General features: G+C 45.8%; 1 protein-coding gene across 1 annotated transcript in view; it reads left to right on the top strand.

The window, feature by feature from the left end:
• Positions 1-17,399, top strand: part of LOC137374289 (cytoplasmic tyrosine-protein kinase BMX-like) — a 170,834-nt gene that overhangs the window by 83,654 nt on the left and 69,781 nt on the right. The window contains exons 12-14 of the mRNA XM_068040099.1: positions 600-665; positions 5,621-5,792; positions 8,678-8,894. Coding sequence (XP_067896200.1) covers positions 600-665; positions 5,621-5,792; positions 8,678-8,894 — 455 coding nt within the window. The remainder of the gene's footprint in view (positions 1-599; positions 666-5,620; positions 5,793-8,677; positions 8,895-17,399) is intronic.

The following is a 17,399-nucleotide window of genomic DNA, read 5'->3' as shown; positions in this document are numbered from 1 at the left end:
ACTTAATAGGCTAGATAGAGAGAAACCTTTTCTACTGATGAGGGAGTCTGGGGAAATGGGGCCTAACCTTAAAATCAGAACCATGCCATTTAGGAAAGATGTTAGAAAACACTTCCTCATGTAAAGGGTGGTAAAATTGTGGAACTTTCTCCCACAAAAAGCAATCGATGCCCAATTAATAATTTTCATTCTGTCATCTGAGATGGATAGATTATTGCTAAACAAAGATATGAAAGGATTTAAAACCAAGACAGGTTAACAGAGTTAAGATTTCATTGAAGGGCAAAACAGTCTTGAGGAGCTGAATGGCCTATGTTCCAATGTTCTCCAAATGGTCAGTGTCTGCTAACAGAATCCCCATAATTAATGGGCCTGGAATTTCTTGGTTTATGTCCCTTATGATTCTTTAATAGTGGAGTGCCATTAATAATTTTCCAATCCAAGGGGACAATATCTGAATTATGTAGATTGTATAAAATATGGGGGAGTATTCTTTCCAAAATGCAGAAAAATATGAATTATTTCAATACTCAATTACTTGCTGCCATCTTTATCCAATTGTCAACAAACTTATGCTACATTGTTTTGCTTTTGTTTAGGGTTGGTAACAAGACTTCGACAGCCAGTTTCGACTGAAACCAATAAGGTCCCAGCTTCTATTGATGGTAATGGAAATATCTTCAAATGGCATTCTTTAAGAAAACTTGTATCTGCTAGAGTTTAGAAGAGTAAGAGGTGACTTGATTGAAGTATATAGGGCTGGATTTTAAAGCCCCTCCGCAGTCAGGAACGGTGGCGGGGGTTGGGGGGGGGGGCAATGACGACCGTGGCGGCGGAGGCCCGCCACCGACCCTGACGGCGACAGGCCCCGTGCCAAGCCTTGTGGTAGCTGCCCTGCCACTTGGCGATGGGACACCCATTTAAATATGTAAACAAATTTACATACCTGATTTAATGAGGGTCCCGTCACCTCCTTGATTGCCGCACCGATCTTCATTACAACGGCCAACAAGGCCCTGCCTTTGAATCCCTGTTCGGGGAAACGTGGCGCGACACCTGTGGGGAAGGAGGAGGAGGATTGCTTCTCTGTGTGGGGTGGGGGAGCGGGTTAAAATCCTGTGGATTGGACGGGGGCGGGGATGTTGGAAAGGGGTAAAGGGCAAAGGTGCTGAACTTTGTAGGGGGGGATAGGTCAAATTCTTAAGAAACAAATTCTGGCGGTGTGGGGAAGGACAGGAATGTTTTGAAATGACAATGGTTGGGGGGGCGGGTGGGGTGGTGGGTGAGAGAATGAATTTAATGGTATTTTAATTCTTTTTTTTGGTCATTGAACTGACCTGGCCGTTTAATTTTAAATTCTCCATTGAGGGCTGTAAGCCCTTTATAAATGCCACTGGCACCTGCGCATTGTCGCCGGATGCCATTGCCCACGATGGCTTGCCCGCCCCCTCCACATAATTGCGGGGGACGGGCGCCACGACCATGCAAATGTGACGCTGTGTTTTAAATTGTGGTGGCTCCCTGTCGCACTGCCCCTGCGGGCGGGGAGCATTTTCTTATGTCCCCCACCTACTTCGGCAGCGGACTCTTAAAATGCAGCCCATAAGATGATGAGGGCTCTTGACAGGGTGGATGTGGAAAGGATGTTTCCTCTTGTGGGAGAATCTAGGGCAAGGGGTCACTGTTTACAAATAATGGGTCACCCGTTTAAGACAGAGATGAGGAGAAAGATTTTCTCGTGAGTCTTTGGAATTCTGTTCCTCAAAAAGGCAGAGTCTTTGAATATTTTTAAGGCAGAGGTAGATAGATTCTTGATAAGCAAGTGGGTAAAAGGTTATCGGGAGTAGGCGGGAATGTGGAGTTGAGGTTACAATCAGGTCGTCCATGGTCTTATTGAATGGTGGAGCAGGCTCGAGGGGCCGAGTGGCCTACTCCTGCTCCTAATTCGTATGTCCGTACATATGTTTGTATGTTCAGAAATTACCAGTCACGGAGCTCAAAATTTTTTACCACAGACACTGTTGGCCGTACACCTTACTGACCCTGTAACAGTCTTTTATGAGGGACCTTATCAAATGCCTTGTAGAAGTCCATATCAGCAGAATCCACAGACATTTTCATTTTCACTACTTCAGCCATCTCTTCAAAAAATTCAATCAGATTCATCAGGCATGACCTATCCTTTACAAATCCATGCTCTTTCTGATCAGTTGAAAATTTTCAAGGTATTCTTAATTAAAAACACTTGTAATTTCCCAACAACAGTCCATGTGGTCTATAATTCCCTGGTTTTTCTCTCTCACCTTCCTGAAATAGTGCAGTGACATACAATTTTCCAATCTAAAGGAACAGTTCCTGAATTGAGTGAACTTTGGAAGATTATAGTTAGGGCATCTACAATGTTCTCACCTACTTCCTTTAAAACTCTGGGATGGAAACCGTCGGGTCCTGGGGATATGCCACTCTTTAGTGCCATTCATTTCTTCTTTGCTGTTGTTTTGTTTATTTTGGAAAGCCCGTGCCCCAGATTCAATTTTAGTTTCCTTGGGATCTCCGGCATGCTGACCTTTTCCTCTCCCGTAAATACTGACATGAAGGAATTATTCAGCCAGCACACCATTTCCTTATTTTCATTGACAATATCACTGTTATCATTTTTCAAAGAGCTCACATTGTTCCTGACCATTCTCTTTTCACTAATATAATTGTGAAAAAAAAATGTTGTTGACTTTGTTCCATTCCACATTTCCTCTTTGTAGCTCTTCCAATCTGATTGTTACTCTTTGCTGTTCTTTGTAACTTTCCCATTCACAAAGTTCTCTGGTTTTTTTTGCATTTTTTCCCTCATTAATTGTCCATTTCACAGCTGTTACCAGGGAGATTCTACACAACTCCCACCACAGTCTTAAATCCTTTTCTATGTCTTAATTCTACTCATAAAGTCTTCACTGCCTGCTTACCCTTCATTATACCCTCCCAGATCATTGAAGTGATTTCATCCTTAATCACTAAGGTTACTCCTCCACCTTTGTCATTTTCCCGATCTATCCCATTGACCATATAACCTGGTATATTTAGTTAGTCGTTTTCACTGTCTTGCAGCCCTATCTCAGCACTCTTCCTTATATTGTTGGCCCCAACATGGATTATAAAGACTGGATCCTCCCCCTCCCTCTCCAATATCCTTTCAAGCCAATTTGAGATGTCCCTCACCCTGGTGCCAGGTAGACATCATTTCATATTGGACTCTTGAGCCTGCTTACAAAGGATGCTATCTGTCTGCCTAATTATTGAATCCCCTACAACTATGCTATTACTCTTCCCTCTTTCTCCTCATTCCTTTGGACAGCTTACTGCTCCAAAGTGCCATGGTTCCCATTCTGGCTGTCCTTCCAACAGTCTTTATCCTTATCCTCACAGGTAGCAAGTACATTGCACCTGTTGAAAAGGATCAGCTTCTGCCGATCCTCATTCTCTGTCTCACCGAAGTTCCCTTTTCACTATCAGACATAGCAACCGTGTTCTGAACCTGCACCTCTCTGAGGTGTGGCCGAAGTCTGGAGTGGAGGTGCAGTACTGAGCAATGGGTGCATGATAGGAGGTTCAACAATGGGGGAGTTCATAAGAACATAAGAAATAGGAGCAGGAGTAGGCCATTCAGCCCGTCAAGCCTGCCCCACAATTCAATAAGATCATTCTGTATTGATGGAATGCTGCACTGTCAGCAGGTAGGACTGCGGGAACACTGCACTGTTGGAGGGGCAGTACTGAGACTTTTCTGCACTGTTCGAGGGGTTGCACTTAGGGATTGTTGCATTGTCGGAGTGCTTGTACTGAGGGAGTACTGCACTCTCGGAGGGGCACTACTGAGGGATTGCTGTAGAGTTGGAGTGGCAGTATTGAAGGTGTGCTGCTCTGCTGGAGAGACAGTATGGAGGGAGTGTTGCACTGTTGGAGGGGCAGTATGGAGGGAGTGCTGCACTGTTGGAGGGGCAGTATGGAAGGAGTCTTGCACTGTTGAAGTGGCAGTATTGAAGGTGTGCTGCTCTGCTGGAGAGACAGTATGGAGGGAGTGCTGCACTGTTGGAGGGGCAGTATGGAGGGAGTGCTGCACTGTTGGAGGGGCAGTATGGAAGGAGTCTTGCACTGTTGAAGTGGCAGTATTGAAGGTGTGCTGCTCTGCTGGAGAGACAGTATGGAGGGAGTGCTGCACTGTTGGAGGGGCAGTATGGAGGGAGTGCTGCACTGTTGGAGGGGCAGTATGGAGGGAGTGCTGCACTGTTGGAGGGGCAGTATGGAAGGAGTGCTGCACGGTTGAAGTGGCAGTATTGAAGGTGTGCTGCTCTGCTGGAGAGACAGTATGGAGGGAGTGCTGCACTGTTGGAGGGGCAGTATGGAGGGAGTGCTGCACTGTTGGAGGGGCAGTATGGAGGGAGTGCTGCACTGTTGGAGTGGCAGTATGGAGGGAGTGCTGCACTGTTGGAGGGGCAGTATGGAGGGAGTGCTGCACTGTTGAAGTGGCAGTATTGAAGGTGTGCTGCTCTGCTGGAAAGACAGTATGGAGGGAGTGCTGCACTGTTGGAGGGGCAGTATGGAGGGAGTGCTGCACTGTTGAAGTGGCAGTATTGAAGGTGTGCTGCTCTGCTGGAAAGACAGTATGGAGGGAGTGCTGCACTGTTGGAGGGGCAGTATGGAGGGAGTGCTGCACTGTTGAAGTGGCAGTATTGAAGGTGTGCTGCACTGTTGGAGGGGCAGTATGGAGGGAGTGCTGCCCTGTTGAAGTGGCAGTATTGAAGGTGTGCTGCTCTGCTGGAAAGACAGTATGGAGGGAGTGCTGCTCTGCTGGAGAGACAGTATGGAGGGAGTGCTGCACTGTTGGAGGGGCAGTATGGAGGGAGTGCTGCACTGTTGGAGGGGCAGTATGGAGGGAGTGCTGCACTGTTGAAGTGGCAGTATTGAAGGTGTGCTGCTCTGCTGGAGAGACAGTATGGAGGGAGTGCTGCACTGTTGGAGGGGCAGTATGGAGGGAGTGCTGTACTGTCGGAGGGACAGTACGGAGGGAGTGCTGTACTGTCGGAGGGACAGTACGGAGGGAGTGCTGCACTGTCGGAGGGACAGTACGGAGGGAGTGCTGCACTGTCGGAGGGGCAGTACGGAGGGAGTGCTGCACTGTTTTTCAGATGAGACATTTAAGTAATGTTTTGTCTGTATATTCCAATGTCTGATGTGGATTTTAATGCTCTTATGACATTATTTGAGAAAAGTCAGGAGCTGACCTTTGTCCCTGTTCATCATTCCTCCCTGAGTCAATACTATTATCGAAATCTTGGTGCTGTTTGTACCATACAGAAAGATTAATTGGATTCCAAATTAATTCCTTGAAATTGTATGGTGTTGAGGTATTGCTGATCTGGTGTTATATCAAAACTACAGGTGCACTGCAGCAGCATGAGGAAATTGTCTGTTATTCCATAGCCTGTTCTTCCTCGGATATTACTGAGTATATTGCAATATTAGTGAAATTAACTGAAGTTACTTGCTTTCTAGTTAAATGTTCAGTTAATTTTGTTCATTTGTCCTTTAAGTTACAAGCTATGTTGAAAGTGTTATTTTTTTTTAGTGGAATGGGAGCTGAATCGAGATGAAATTGTCCTTGTAAAGGAGCTGGGATCGGGGCAGTTTGGAGTGGTGCAGCTGGGAAAGTGGAAACAGAGGTATGATGTGGCTGTGAAGATGATAAAGGAAGGCTCAATGTCAACAGATGAGTTCATTGAGGAAGCAGAAACTATGAAGTAAGTGACAGTTCTTAAATATTATAATTAATACAAATAAAACCAGGAAGGAACTGAAGAATGGACTTAGGAGAGCTAGAAGGGGACATGAAAAAGTCTTGGCGGGTAGGATTAAGGAAAATCCCAAGGCGTTCTACACTTATGTTAGGAACAAGAGGATAGCCAGAGTGAGGGTAGGGCCGATCAGGGATAGTGGAGGGAACTTGTGCCTGGAGTCGGAGGAGGTAGGGGAGGTCCTAAATGAATACTTTGCTTCAGTATTCACTAGTGAAAGGGACCTGGTCGTTTGTGAGGACAGCGTGGAACAGGCTGATATGCTCGAACAGGTTGATGTTAAGAAGGAGGATGTGCTGGAAATTTTGAAAGACATGAGGATAGATAAGTCCCCGGGGCCAGACGGGATATACCCAAGGATATTATGGGAAGCGAGGGAAGAGATTGCCGCGCCTTTGGCGATGATCTTTGCATCCTCACTGTCCACTGGAGTAGTACCAGATGATTGGAGGGTGGCAAATGTTATTCCCTTGTTCAAGAAAGGGAATAGGGATAACCCTGGGAATTACAGACCAGTCAATCTTACGTCGGTGGTGGGCAAATTATTGGAGAGGATTCTGAGAGACAGGATTTATGATTATTTGGAAAAGCATAGTTTTATTAGAGATCGTCAGCATGGCTTTGTGAGGGGCAGGTCATGCCTCACAAGCCTTATTGAATTCTTTGAGGATGTGACAAAACACATTGATGAAGGAAGAGCAGTGGATGTGGTGTATATGGATTTTAGCAAGGCGTTTGATAAGGTTCCCCATGGTAGGTTCATTCAGAAAGTAAGGAGGCATGGGATACAGGGAAAGTTGGCTGTCTGGATACAGAATTGGCTGGCCCATAGAAGACAGAGGGTTGTAGTAGATGGAAAGTATTCAGCCTGGAGCTCGGTGACCAGTGGTGTTCCGCAGGGATCTGTTCTGGGACCTCTGCTCTTTGTGATTTTTATAAATGACTTGGATGAGGAAATGGAAGGCTGGGTTAGCAAGTTTGCCGATGACATGAAGGTTGCTGGAGTTGTGGATAGTGTGGAAGGCTGTTGTAGGTTGCAACGGGACATTGACAGGATGCAGAGCTGGGCTGAGAAGTGGCAGATGGAGTTCAACCTGGAAAAGTGTGAAGTGATTCATTTTGGAAGGTCGAATTTGAATGCAGAATACAGGCTTAAAGACAGGATTCTTGGCAGTGTGGAGGAACAGAGGGATCTTGGGGTCCATGTCCATAGATCCCTCAAAGTTGCCACCCACGTTGATAGGGTTGTTAAGAAAGCGTATGGTGTGTTGGCTTTCATTAACAGGGGGATTGAGTTTATGCTGCAGCTCTATAAAGCCCTGGTTAGACCACAATTGGAATATTGTGTTCAGTTCTGGTCGCCTCATTATAGGAAGGATGTGGAAACTTTAGAGAGGGTGCAGAGGAGATTTACCAGGATGCTGCCTGGACTGGAGGGCATGTCTTATGAAGAAAAGTTGAGGGAGCTAGGGCTTTTCTCATTGGAGCAAAGAAGGATGAGAGGTGACTTGATAGAGGGGTACAAGATGATGAGAGGCATAGATAGAGTGGATAGCCAGAGACATTTTCCCAGGGTGGAAAGGGCTATCACCAGGGGGCATAATTTTAATGTGATTGGAGGAAGGTTTCGGGGAGATGTCAGAGGTAGGTTCTTTACACAGAGAGTGGTGGGTGCATGGAATGCGCTGCCAGCGGTGGTAGTAGAAGCAGATACATTAGGGGCATTTAAGCGACTCTTGGATAGGTACATGGATGATAGTAGAATGAAGGGTAGGTAGGTAGTTTGATATTAGAGTAGGTTAAAGGGTCGGCACAACATCATGGGCCGAAGGGCCTGTACTGTGCTGTACTATTCTATGTTCTATGTTCTAAAACAGCGAGGAGGAGTTGTAAAAACATTCCAGCCTGGAGTGAAGTGAGAGGTAATGTTGACCTCAGTTCTAGGTATAGTTGGTTATATATTCTCCCACATTCCTTCATTTCATCAGTTAAACAGAGACTGAAATGACTAAAAGCAGAATGATTCTCTAAGTGTGCATATATTATCGAGACTGAAACCGGTAACCAAATGAGAAGGAACAGAATAAATATTTGTCCTACACCTGAGCTGGAACAACAGAAAAGACCATCAACGACACCAGAAACATCACTATCCAGCGAGACAACATTAACATCACTGGCAAGTGGCACGACATCGCCTGTACAACGTGCCAACTCACTACTGAGAGCAACAAATGCCAAATCTACAAGATAGAGGCACAACAGCTTACCACCCAAGCGATACCATGAACAATATTAAAAAAAGAATACACACTATAAAAGACGCTAAAAAGGGGTTCAGATTATTTCCACAAGTCGGATGATAGTCTTTTTATTTATATTGACGGTTATATTGATATAGGAACATTATGTTTCAAAGAAAGTGGGATGTTATATCTGTATATAGTGTTATACTATCTGTAAAGGGTTAGAAACTAATTAGCTAGGAACTAGTTGTTATGGGAAGTGTTCCAGTCGGGGCCTCATTCATGGCTGCACTGGGGAGTCATGTTATACGTAATACAATAACCAGTGGAATCAGGTTCTACAGTACAAAGCATGGTACTGAAATAAACGAGACTGACTCCAGCCTTTTCCAAGTTTAAAGTGTGATTCTTTCCAACATTTGGGAACCAGAAACAACATCAAGACAAAACACCCCAACAGTGCTGTTTCCTTCAGAAACATGCATAAGTATGTCGTGGGAATAACACAATCCCAGTCAATCTTAAAGCAACATTTGTACCAATGCCACCTGTTCACAGCTCTCCTGTTGCCTTATTTTTTTTTAGGAAACTGAAACATCCAAAGTTAGTCCAACTGCACGGTGTCTGCACCAACCAATCCCCCATCTACATAGTAACCGAGTACGTAAGCAATGGCTGCTTGCTCAACTACCTCAAGGATCATGGCAAAGAACTAAACAAGCTACAGCTCCTGGAAATGTGTTCTGATGTGACTGAAGCCATGGTGTACTTGGAGGATCTACAGTTCATACATAGAGACCTAGTAAGTTACACATATGAGTAATTCACTAAAAATATCTGTTTCTAGAATGCTGCTGTTTCAATTAACTAACTCTCAATGTTGGTTGTTTCCGGTTGACAGTTTTTATAATGCTGAGTGTCAAGATATTCCCAATGTAGCTACTTTCAACCAACACTTTCCTCATCATCACCATGGAATGATACAGCACAGCAGGCCTGTCATACCTGTGTCAGCTCTTTGAAAGGACAATCCAATTAGTCCCAATCCCTCTGCTCTTTTCCCACAACCCTGCAAGTGTTTCCTCGTCAAGTATTTATCCAATTTGCTTTTGAAAGTTACATTGAGTCTGCCTCCATTACCCTTTCAGTCAGTGCATTCCAGAAGATTTCCTCATCTCCTCCTCTGATTTTTTAGCAGTTATCTTAAATCTGTGTCATTGGGTTACTGGCTCTCATGCCAGTCGAAACAGTTTCTCTCTATGAACTATGTAGGACCATGATTGCTGGTCCATGCCTGAGCAAGTCATTCTCTGTCATTTTAGGATGACAAACCACTGTGGCATGAGGCATTGGGACACCAACAACAAGAGCTACTGTGCTGGGGAGACAAAGGCCCTGATTTTAAAGGGGGAGAGGGTATGGGGATGCAGCATGTGAACCCAGTAGTGCGTAGTGAACCCAGGGCATCGGGGGATGTGGAACACAGGCTGATTATAATGCCAGAGCCTCATTTCCATAAACATTCCCGGAGTCCCACACGAACCCGACCAATACACTGATTGGCAGGCCGGAGAGGGAGTGGGAATTTGATGGCACGAGGCTGCAGTTGTGGAATGATTCCTGGCAGTGGGAGGGAAGCTCTAGACACGATCGGGGTAATGGGAGTGAGGGGGTGCCCAGGGTAAGGGATGCCAGAGGCTTCCTCGTGATGCAAGAACACGAGCGGGAGGAGGTCGTTCAGTCCCTCGGGACTGCTCTGCCATTCACTGAGGTCATGACTGATCTGATTGTGGCCTCAACTCCACTTTCTTGTCTGCCCCGAATTACTCTTGATTCCCCTTGTTGATCAAAAACGTATCTAACTCAGCCTTGATTATATTCAATGACCCAGCCTGTACTGCTCTCTGGGGAAGAGAATTCCACAGGCTAATGACCCTCTGAGAGAAGAAATTTCTCCTCATCTCTCCTCATGCCTACAAGAGCACTCTGGCACCATGAGAAAATTTAAAATAAAATATTCAGATTTACCTGATGGGCCTCTCCTGGCCCCGGACCTCCATCCCAGCAGGTCAGCCTGGTTGTGAATTTATTGCTGCACCATTCACGGCTCAGGCCTGGACTAAAATTACAGTCACATCCCAATGGCACCGCTGGGCCCCGATCGACATAATGAAACAAGAGCTCACTCCCTTTGGGTCAGGTGTCCTGCTCACCTGCTCAGGGCACGGTGGCATCATTTTAAAATGAGACCATAGACCATGGAGTTGAGGGGCAGATCAACCATGATCTAGTTAAATATTGGAACTGGCTGGAGGGGCTGAACGAACTACTCCTGTTCCAACGCTCCTGTCTGCTGGGCCACAGTTATGCTTTTCTTAATAGCTGTTTCAGGGGAACATTACCAGAGACTTGGGAGAAGTTGAGCATATGGTCTCAGCTCCAAAGAATACAAACTGCCCAGAAACCAAGTGACATCATTGAAGTGGCAGATAGATGCTATAATGGGAGATTATCGGTTTCGATGGAAAGGTGAACTTGATGGGCCAAATCACCTCCCTCCCCCCACTATATTTATTTAAGTGATCTTACTATAGAGTAAAATATGTTTATTGTCATTCTCCATTGAATGAATGTTGGGTCAATTAAACCATTCCCCTGTGATGGAGTAATAAAGGGGAGACACTCCAAATGTTGAGGATGTTATGATCAGCAGCCACTGGTAAAAGATTGGTACGTAGAGTGCTAGGAACATTATTATATTCACAGCCATCACACCGTATCCCTACACCAGCACCATTGTGCAATGCTGCACTCTATCCCCATTGCTCCATCTACTACACACATAATCTGACTTTTAACAGTTCATATTCACCAAAATTATTTTTCTTTCTTATTTATTCATGGCACGTGGGCATTGCTGGAAAGTCCAGCATTTCTTGTCTGTCACTAATTGCCCTTGAGAAGGTGGTGGTGAGCTGCCTTCTTGAACCGCTGTAGCCTTGTGGTCTAGATACACCCACAGTGCTGTTCGGAAGGGAGGTCCAGGATTTTGACCCAGCGACAGTGAAGGAACGGCGATATAGTTCCAAGTCAGGATGGTGTGTCTAACTTGGATGGGAACTTGCAGGTTGTGATGTTCCCATGTATCTGCTGCACTTGCCTTCTAGATGGTAGAGGTCGCTGGTTTGGAAGATGCTGTCGAAGGAGCCCTGGCAAGTTTCTGTGGTGCACCTTGTAAATGGTACATACTGCTGCCGCTGTGTGTCAGTGGTGGAGTGAGTGGAAGTTGAAGGTGATGGATGGAGTGCCTGTCAAGTGGGCTGCTTTGTCCTGGATGGTGTCAAACTTCTTGAGTGTTGTTGGAGCTGAACTCATCCAGGCAAGTGGAGAGTATTCCATCACACTCCTGACTTATGCCTTGTAGATGGTGGACAGGCGTTGGGGAGTCAGGAGGTGAGTTACAGGCCACAGAATTCCCAGCCTCTGACCTGTTCTTGTAGTCATGGTACTTATATGGCTGGACCAGTTCAGTTTCTGGTCAATGGTAACTCCCAGGATGTTGATAGTGGGGGATTCAGCAATGGCAATGAATTTAAGGGGAGCTGGTTGAATTGCCTCTTGTTGGAGATGGTCATTGCCTGTATTATGAAGACCCCAATCTGCCAAGAATAAGGCATATTAATTTCATCATACGAACATTAATTTTAAACTGTTGCTGGAGTGAAGAAGTGACTTGTTTAAAGAGATCACCAGACATTCGGCTAGAAGACATTTGCATACTAAGAGACAGTGCTTGGAGAGACAAAAGAATTGCTCACTGATTCAATTAACAGAGATTGGGCTGGTGATCCACATCTTGTTGGGGTAAGAGACAGCACTACAGCCGCCCCTCCTCCCCCCACCCCCCCCACCCCCCACTACCGAGAGCTTTGGAATCCACAAATGCAGGACTGGTTAAGCCAGCTGGTCACATAATTAACCAGCTGGTCCAGGCTTTTTGAACTAGACACAGGACAGTTTGAATTCAGATTGCAGACTGTAACTGAACATGGAACAAGATAGCCTGTCTCCTGGCTGGCACACTCTCCCTTTCTCACAAGTCTCCGCAACCACTGAAGTCACTTAAACCTCAAGAGAGGAAAGACTCCCACATCAAAACAAGTTAAAGCGTGCACTGGGTTCCAATGAACAGCAAGACTTACTGGCAACCAAAGACTCCACATGGAACTTAAAGGACCGCAAATGACTGCCAGATTGTTTCCCCTTTACTCCTTATACTATGTCTGTCTCTATCTGCGTATGTGTTTATCGCGCTTGCATGCTAGCGTGGCCACGTCGCATATTTGTAGCTGCTACCCAAATTAGAGTTAAAGATGAATAAACTTCACCTTTCTTATTTAAATCTAAGGAAACCTGTCTGATTTCTTTGCCTTACGATTGGAGATCAGTGAACAAAGATTCACTGAGGGGAAGCTAAAACACAGTGTTTTAAAATTAAACCCTGTTAGTTAAACCAGGCAAAGGCTGAGAGGGAACCCCTAGATCCCTTCTCACCTGGTCATAACAGAAGTTTGGGGCCTAGCCTGCTGGATTTGACCCACAGACAAATGAGAAATTGGAAGTGGGAAGTCAAATTGATCCCAATCAAAAAGACAAAGAATTTCAATACAGATTTTCTTGTGGTTGTGTGTGCTAGAATACTAACATGTCTGAAACCAGTAACTCCCCAAGCCAGGGTGAAGTAACTTGGGATAAGTTAAAAGCACAGTCTATGGAGGAGTTGAAGAAAATGGCTGAGCAGTGTGGGATCACTGTATGGGGCAAGGCTAGGAAGTCTGAACTCCTAAGACTAGTGGCCAACCATTTTTCCTTTGAATCTGAAGAAGCAGAAACAGGGTTAGAAGCAGAATCCGACAGGATATTGTTAGCAAAGATATAATTGGAACAGAGGAAACTTGAATTAGAAGACAGGGAAAGAGAAAGAGAGACAGGAAAGAGAGAAAGAGAGACAGGAGAGAGGGAAAGAGCCTTCCAGAAGGAACGTGAAGAAAAAGAGAGGGACGAGAGAGAGAGAAAGAAAGAGCCTTCCAGAAGGAATGCAAAGAGAGAGCTGAGGCGACCTGAGTTAACTAGGGGGTGACAGAGTAACCCTAGTGAAACCATGGCCAATAAGGAGGAGCGTAATTCAGGGCTGGGTGCAGAATTGTTAAAACTTTCCCAACTGATCCCAAAATTCAATAAGGGAGATGTGGAAGCATTTTTTGTATCGTTTGGAAAAACTGTCAAGGCAGTTAAAGTGGCCAGCTGAGACTCTCCTGCTACAAAGCAAGCTTTGCCAGATGAGAGTTCATCCAATTATGAGCTGACAAAAAATGCTATCCTCAGGGTATATGAGTTAGTATCAGAAGCCTATCACCAAAGTCTAGAACCTTCAAAAAGCAAGCTGATCAAACTTACCTGGAGTTTGACAGAAATAAGCAGCAGGCTTTTGACCAGTGGCTGAGGGCTCTTAAAGTACAGCTCAGCTATGAGAATCTCAGAGAAGTAATTTTGCGAGAGGAATTTAAAAACTGTCTCCCACTCTCCATAAAGACCCATGTAGAGGAGCAGCAGTTTCGGAGAGCCCGGCAAGCCGCAGTTCTGGCCGATGAGTTTGCACTCATTTATAAGTCAGTTTCCCGGGGAAAACCTTTCCTAATCACCCCTACAAATCCGAAAAGGACAAAGGGTGGGAAGGTGATAGAAGCCCAAGCAGTCCTGGGAGAGAAAGGAAAGCAGGAGACAGAGGGGGGCCCTCCTCCAGCCAAAAAGGAAGGTGCTGTAAGTAGGAGTGAGACCCGGAGATCTGTGTGCTTCCATTGTAATAGAGCAGGACTTTTAAGAGCTGACTGCTGGAAGCTAAAGGGAAAGCCAGTAGGGTTAATCAGAGCACACTCACTCAGTGAAGGAGAAGGGACCCTGATGGAAAGCACAGCAGAACAAGCTGTAGCATTAACTGTAGTAAGAGTGGGACCCCGGAAGCTCACTGATGTAATGCAGGACAATTTAACAGGATTCCTGAAGGTTATCAAGGTTTTGTGTCTGAAGGTAGAGTAACCTCATACCCCTTGAGTGGGGCAAGCAAGCCTATAGTAATTCTCAGGGACCCAGTGGCCACTAGATCCCTTTTACTGGGAAAAGGCCTGACCTTTCCCCCAGAGAGTGCAGTAAACATCAGAATGATGGTGAATGGTATTGGAGGGCAGTGTACACCTGTACCTTTGCACCGGGTACACCTGGAGCGTGACCTAGTTTTGGGGCCAGTGACCGTAGGGATTGTCCCAAGTTTGCCTGTGGACAGGGTTGACCTGCTTCTAGGTAATGATCTGGCAGGGGTGAAGGTGGTAGCTTCCCCAGTAGTGAAAGAGAGACCGCAGGGGGTAAGAGACTCAGGGCAGCGACAGGAGATGTTCCCCTGCATTCTCCCTGAATGTGTAGTGAATGGGACCATGATCAAATCAGCTCCCCCGCAGGAGACTGAATTGGCACTGCAGGCAGATGACCATGATGTCTGTCTGTCTGAGACTTCCTTTGGAAAGTTAAAAGACCCAAGGAATGAATTAAATGGATCTTCCCTCGCTGAGGCTCAGCAAGCCGACCCAGTACTGAGAGAGTTAGCACAGGCTGCCCAGACTGAAAGTGAAGCAGAGGGAGTCCCTGATTGCTATTATTTAAAAAATGAGGTATTGATGAGGAAATGGAGTTCTCCTCACAGATCTGAGAGCAAAGAATGGACAGTATTTCACCACGTCGTGGTGCGGCAGAGGTACTGGAGAGAAATATTAAGAATAGCCCATGAGATTACAGTGACTGTACATGCCAGTATACGAAAACCAAAGCCCGCATAAGACAGCAGTTTGACTGGCCAAAACTCCACAAAGATGTGGTGGAGTACTGTAGATATTACCACATATGCCAGGTTGAAGGGAAACCCCAATCTACAGTGAAATATGCACCCCTAAGTCATGTATCAATGTTTGGAGGACCCTCCAACAGAGGGTTGGTTAACTGTAAGGGACCCCTGCTGAGAACAAAAGGGGATAGGCAGGCACAAGGCTGGCAAAAGGTCGGACAGAAAAGGGGGAAAAGGGACCAAGAGGGCAGGTTAAAGGAAGCCCTGGAGGAATCCCAGATGAAAACCCCTACTGTCACTAAATTCAACCCCGAAATATTTGAAAAGTTGGACCCCACATCCTCCTATGTAAATGCAGACACAAGAAGCACGCCACCAGAGTGGCTAACAGCATTTACAGGAACCTGCAGAGACAAAGAACATCAAGAGGGCAGAGAAACCTTGAAGGTGATGCCTCACCTTATCAAAGTGCCGCAGGGGCATGCAGCAGATTCTGGACAAATACTTGCAAGCAGGAGTGTCCCAGAGGACAAAGGGGAGATTAGCAAACAGTCCACCCCCACAGTCAGGAGAAAAGGGAACCAACCATCCCCCAAAGTGAAAAGCCCTTGCATGACTCACCAAAGCACTGAAAGAGAGTTCAGAGCAGAACCACCCACCGCCGATGCCCATGAGCAGAACTCCCACTTAGGGCTAATTAAATCTAGCCATCCCCCTGCAGACCTCAACAAGAACAAAGACACCCTAGGCAGCCATCTAAGTGTGCAAACTGAAAAAACTCCCCAGAAACCACATGTTTATTGGGATGCCAAAAAGGCAGTTGAAAGCAGCACTACTACCAAGAAAAGACAGGCTGTAACAACTATTAGGATTTCTGAATGAATGAGAGAGATGCATATGTGTTTTCCTGTACTTATCTTCTCTCTAGTCCCTTTTAATGAAATGCCCCTTTAAAAACAAAATCGCATTTCATTCCGCTTGGTGTTGAGGTGCTATGAAGCCCCCCAACTGCCAAGAATGAGGCATATTGATTTCATCATATGTACATTAATTTTAAACTGTTGCTGGAGTGAAGAGATGACTTGTTTAAAGAGATCACCAGATGTTTGACTGGAGGACATTTGTATACTAGAGACAGTGCTTGGGGAGACAAAAGAATTGCTCACTGATTCAATTAACAGAGATTGGACTGGGCAATGGAGATTCACATCTTGTCGGGGTGGGAGACAGCACTGCACCCCCTCCGTCGAGAGCTTTGGAATCCACAAACGCAGGAGTGGTTAAGCCATCTGGTCACATGACTAACTGGCTGGTCCAGGCTTTTTGAACTAGACACAGGGCAGTTTGAAGTCAGACCGCAGAGTGCAACTGAATCTGGAACAAGTGAGCTCTCTCTCCTGGCTGGCTCTCTCTCACTTTCTCACAAGCCCACTGAAGTCACTTAAACCTCGAGAGAGAAGTCTCCCACATCAAAACAAGTTGAAGCGTGCACTGGGCCCCAACGAACAGCAAGACTTACCGGCAACCAAAGACTCCACATTGAACTTAAAGGACTGTAAATAACTGCCAGATATTGTCTCAAACTTTTCCCCTTTATTCCTTATACTTTTTCTGTCTCTATCTGCGTGTGTGTTTATTGCGTATGCATGCGAGCATGGTCGCGTCGCGTATTTGCAGTCGTTACCTGAATTAGCGTTAAAGATTAATAAACTTCCACCTTTTTTGTTTAAATCTAAGAAAACCTGTTGAATTAATTTCTTTGCCTTACAATTGGAACAGTGAACAAGGATTTACTGAGGGGGAGCTAAAAACAGTGTTTTAACATTTAAATCCTGTTACAGTTAGATCAGGCAAAGGCGGAGAGGGAATCCCTAGACCCAAGAACAAAGAACAAAGAACAAAGATAATTACAGCACAGGAACAGGCCCTTCGGCCCTCCAAGCCTGCGCCGATCCAGATCCTCTCTCTAAACATGTCGCCTATTTTCTAAGGTTCTGTATCTCTTTTCTTCCTGCCCATTCATGTATCTGTCTAGATACATCTTAAAAGACTCCATCGTGCCCGCATCTACCACCTCCGCTGGCAATGCATTCCAGGTGCCCACCACCCTCTGCGTAAAGAACTTTCCACGCATATCCCCCCTAAACTTTTCCCCTTTCACTTTGAACTCGTGTCCTCTAGTAATTGAAACCCCCACTCTGGGAAAAAGCCTCTTGCTATCCACCCTGTCTATACCTCTCATGATTTTGTACACCTCAATCAGGTCCCCCCTCAACCTCCGTCTTTCTAATGAAAATAATCCTAATCTACTCAACCTCTCTTCATAGCTAGCGCCCTCCATACCAGGCAACATCCTGGTGAACCTCCTCTGCACCCTCTCCAAAGCATCCACATCCTTTTGATAATGTGGCGACC

This window comes from Heterodontus francisci, chromosome 10, assembly GCF_036365525.1.
Source record: "Heterodontus francisci isolate sHetFra1 chromosome 10, sHetFra1.hap1, whole genome shotgun sequence".
Taxonomy (NCBI): domain Eukaryota; kingdom Metazoa; phylum Chordata; class Chondrichthyes; order Heterodontiformes; family Heterodontidae; genus Heterodontus; species Heterodontus francisci.
This window is presented reverse-complemented; position numbering and strand designations above follow the sequence as displayed.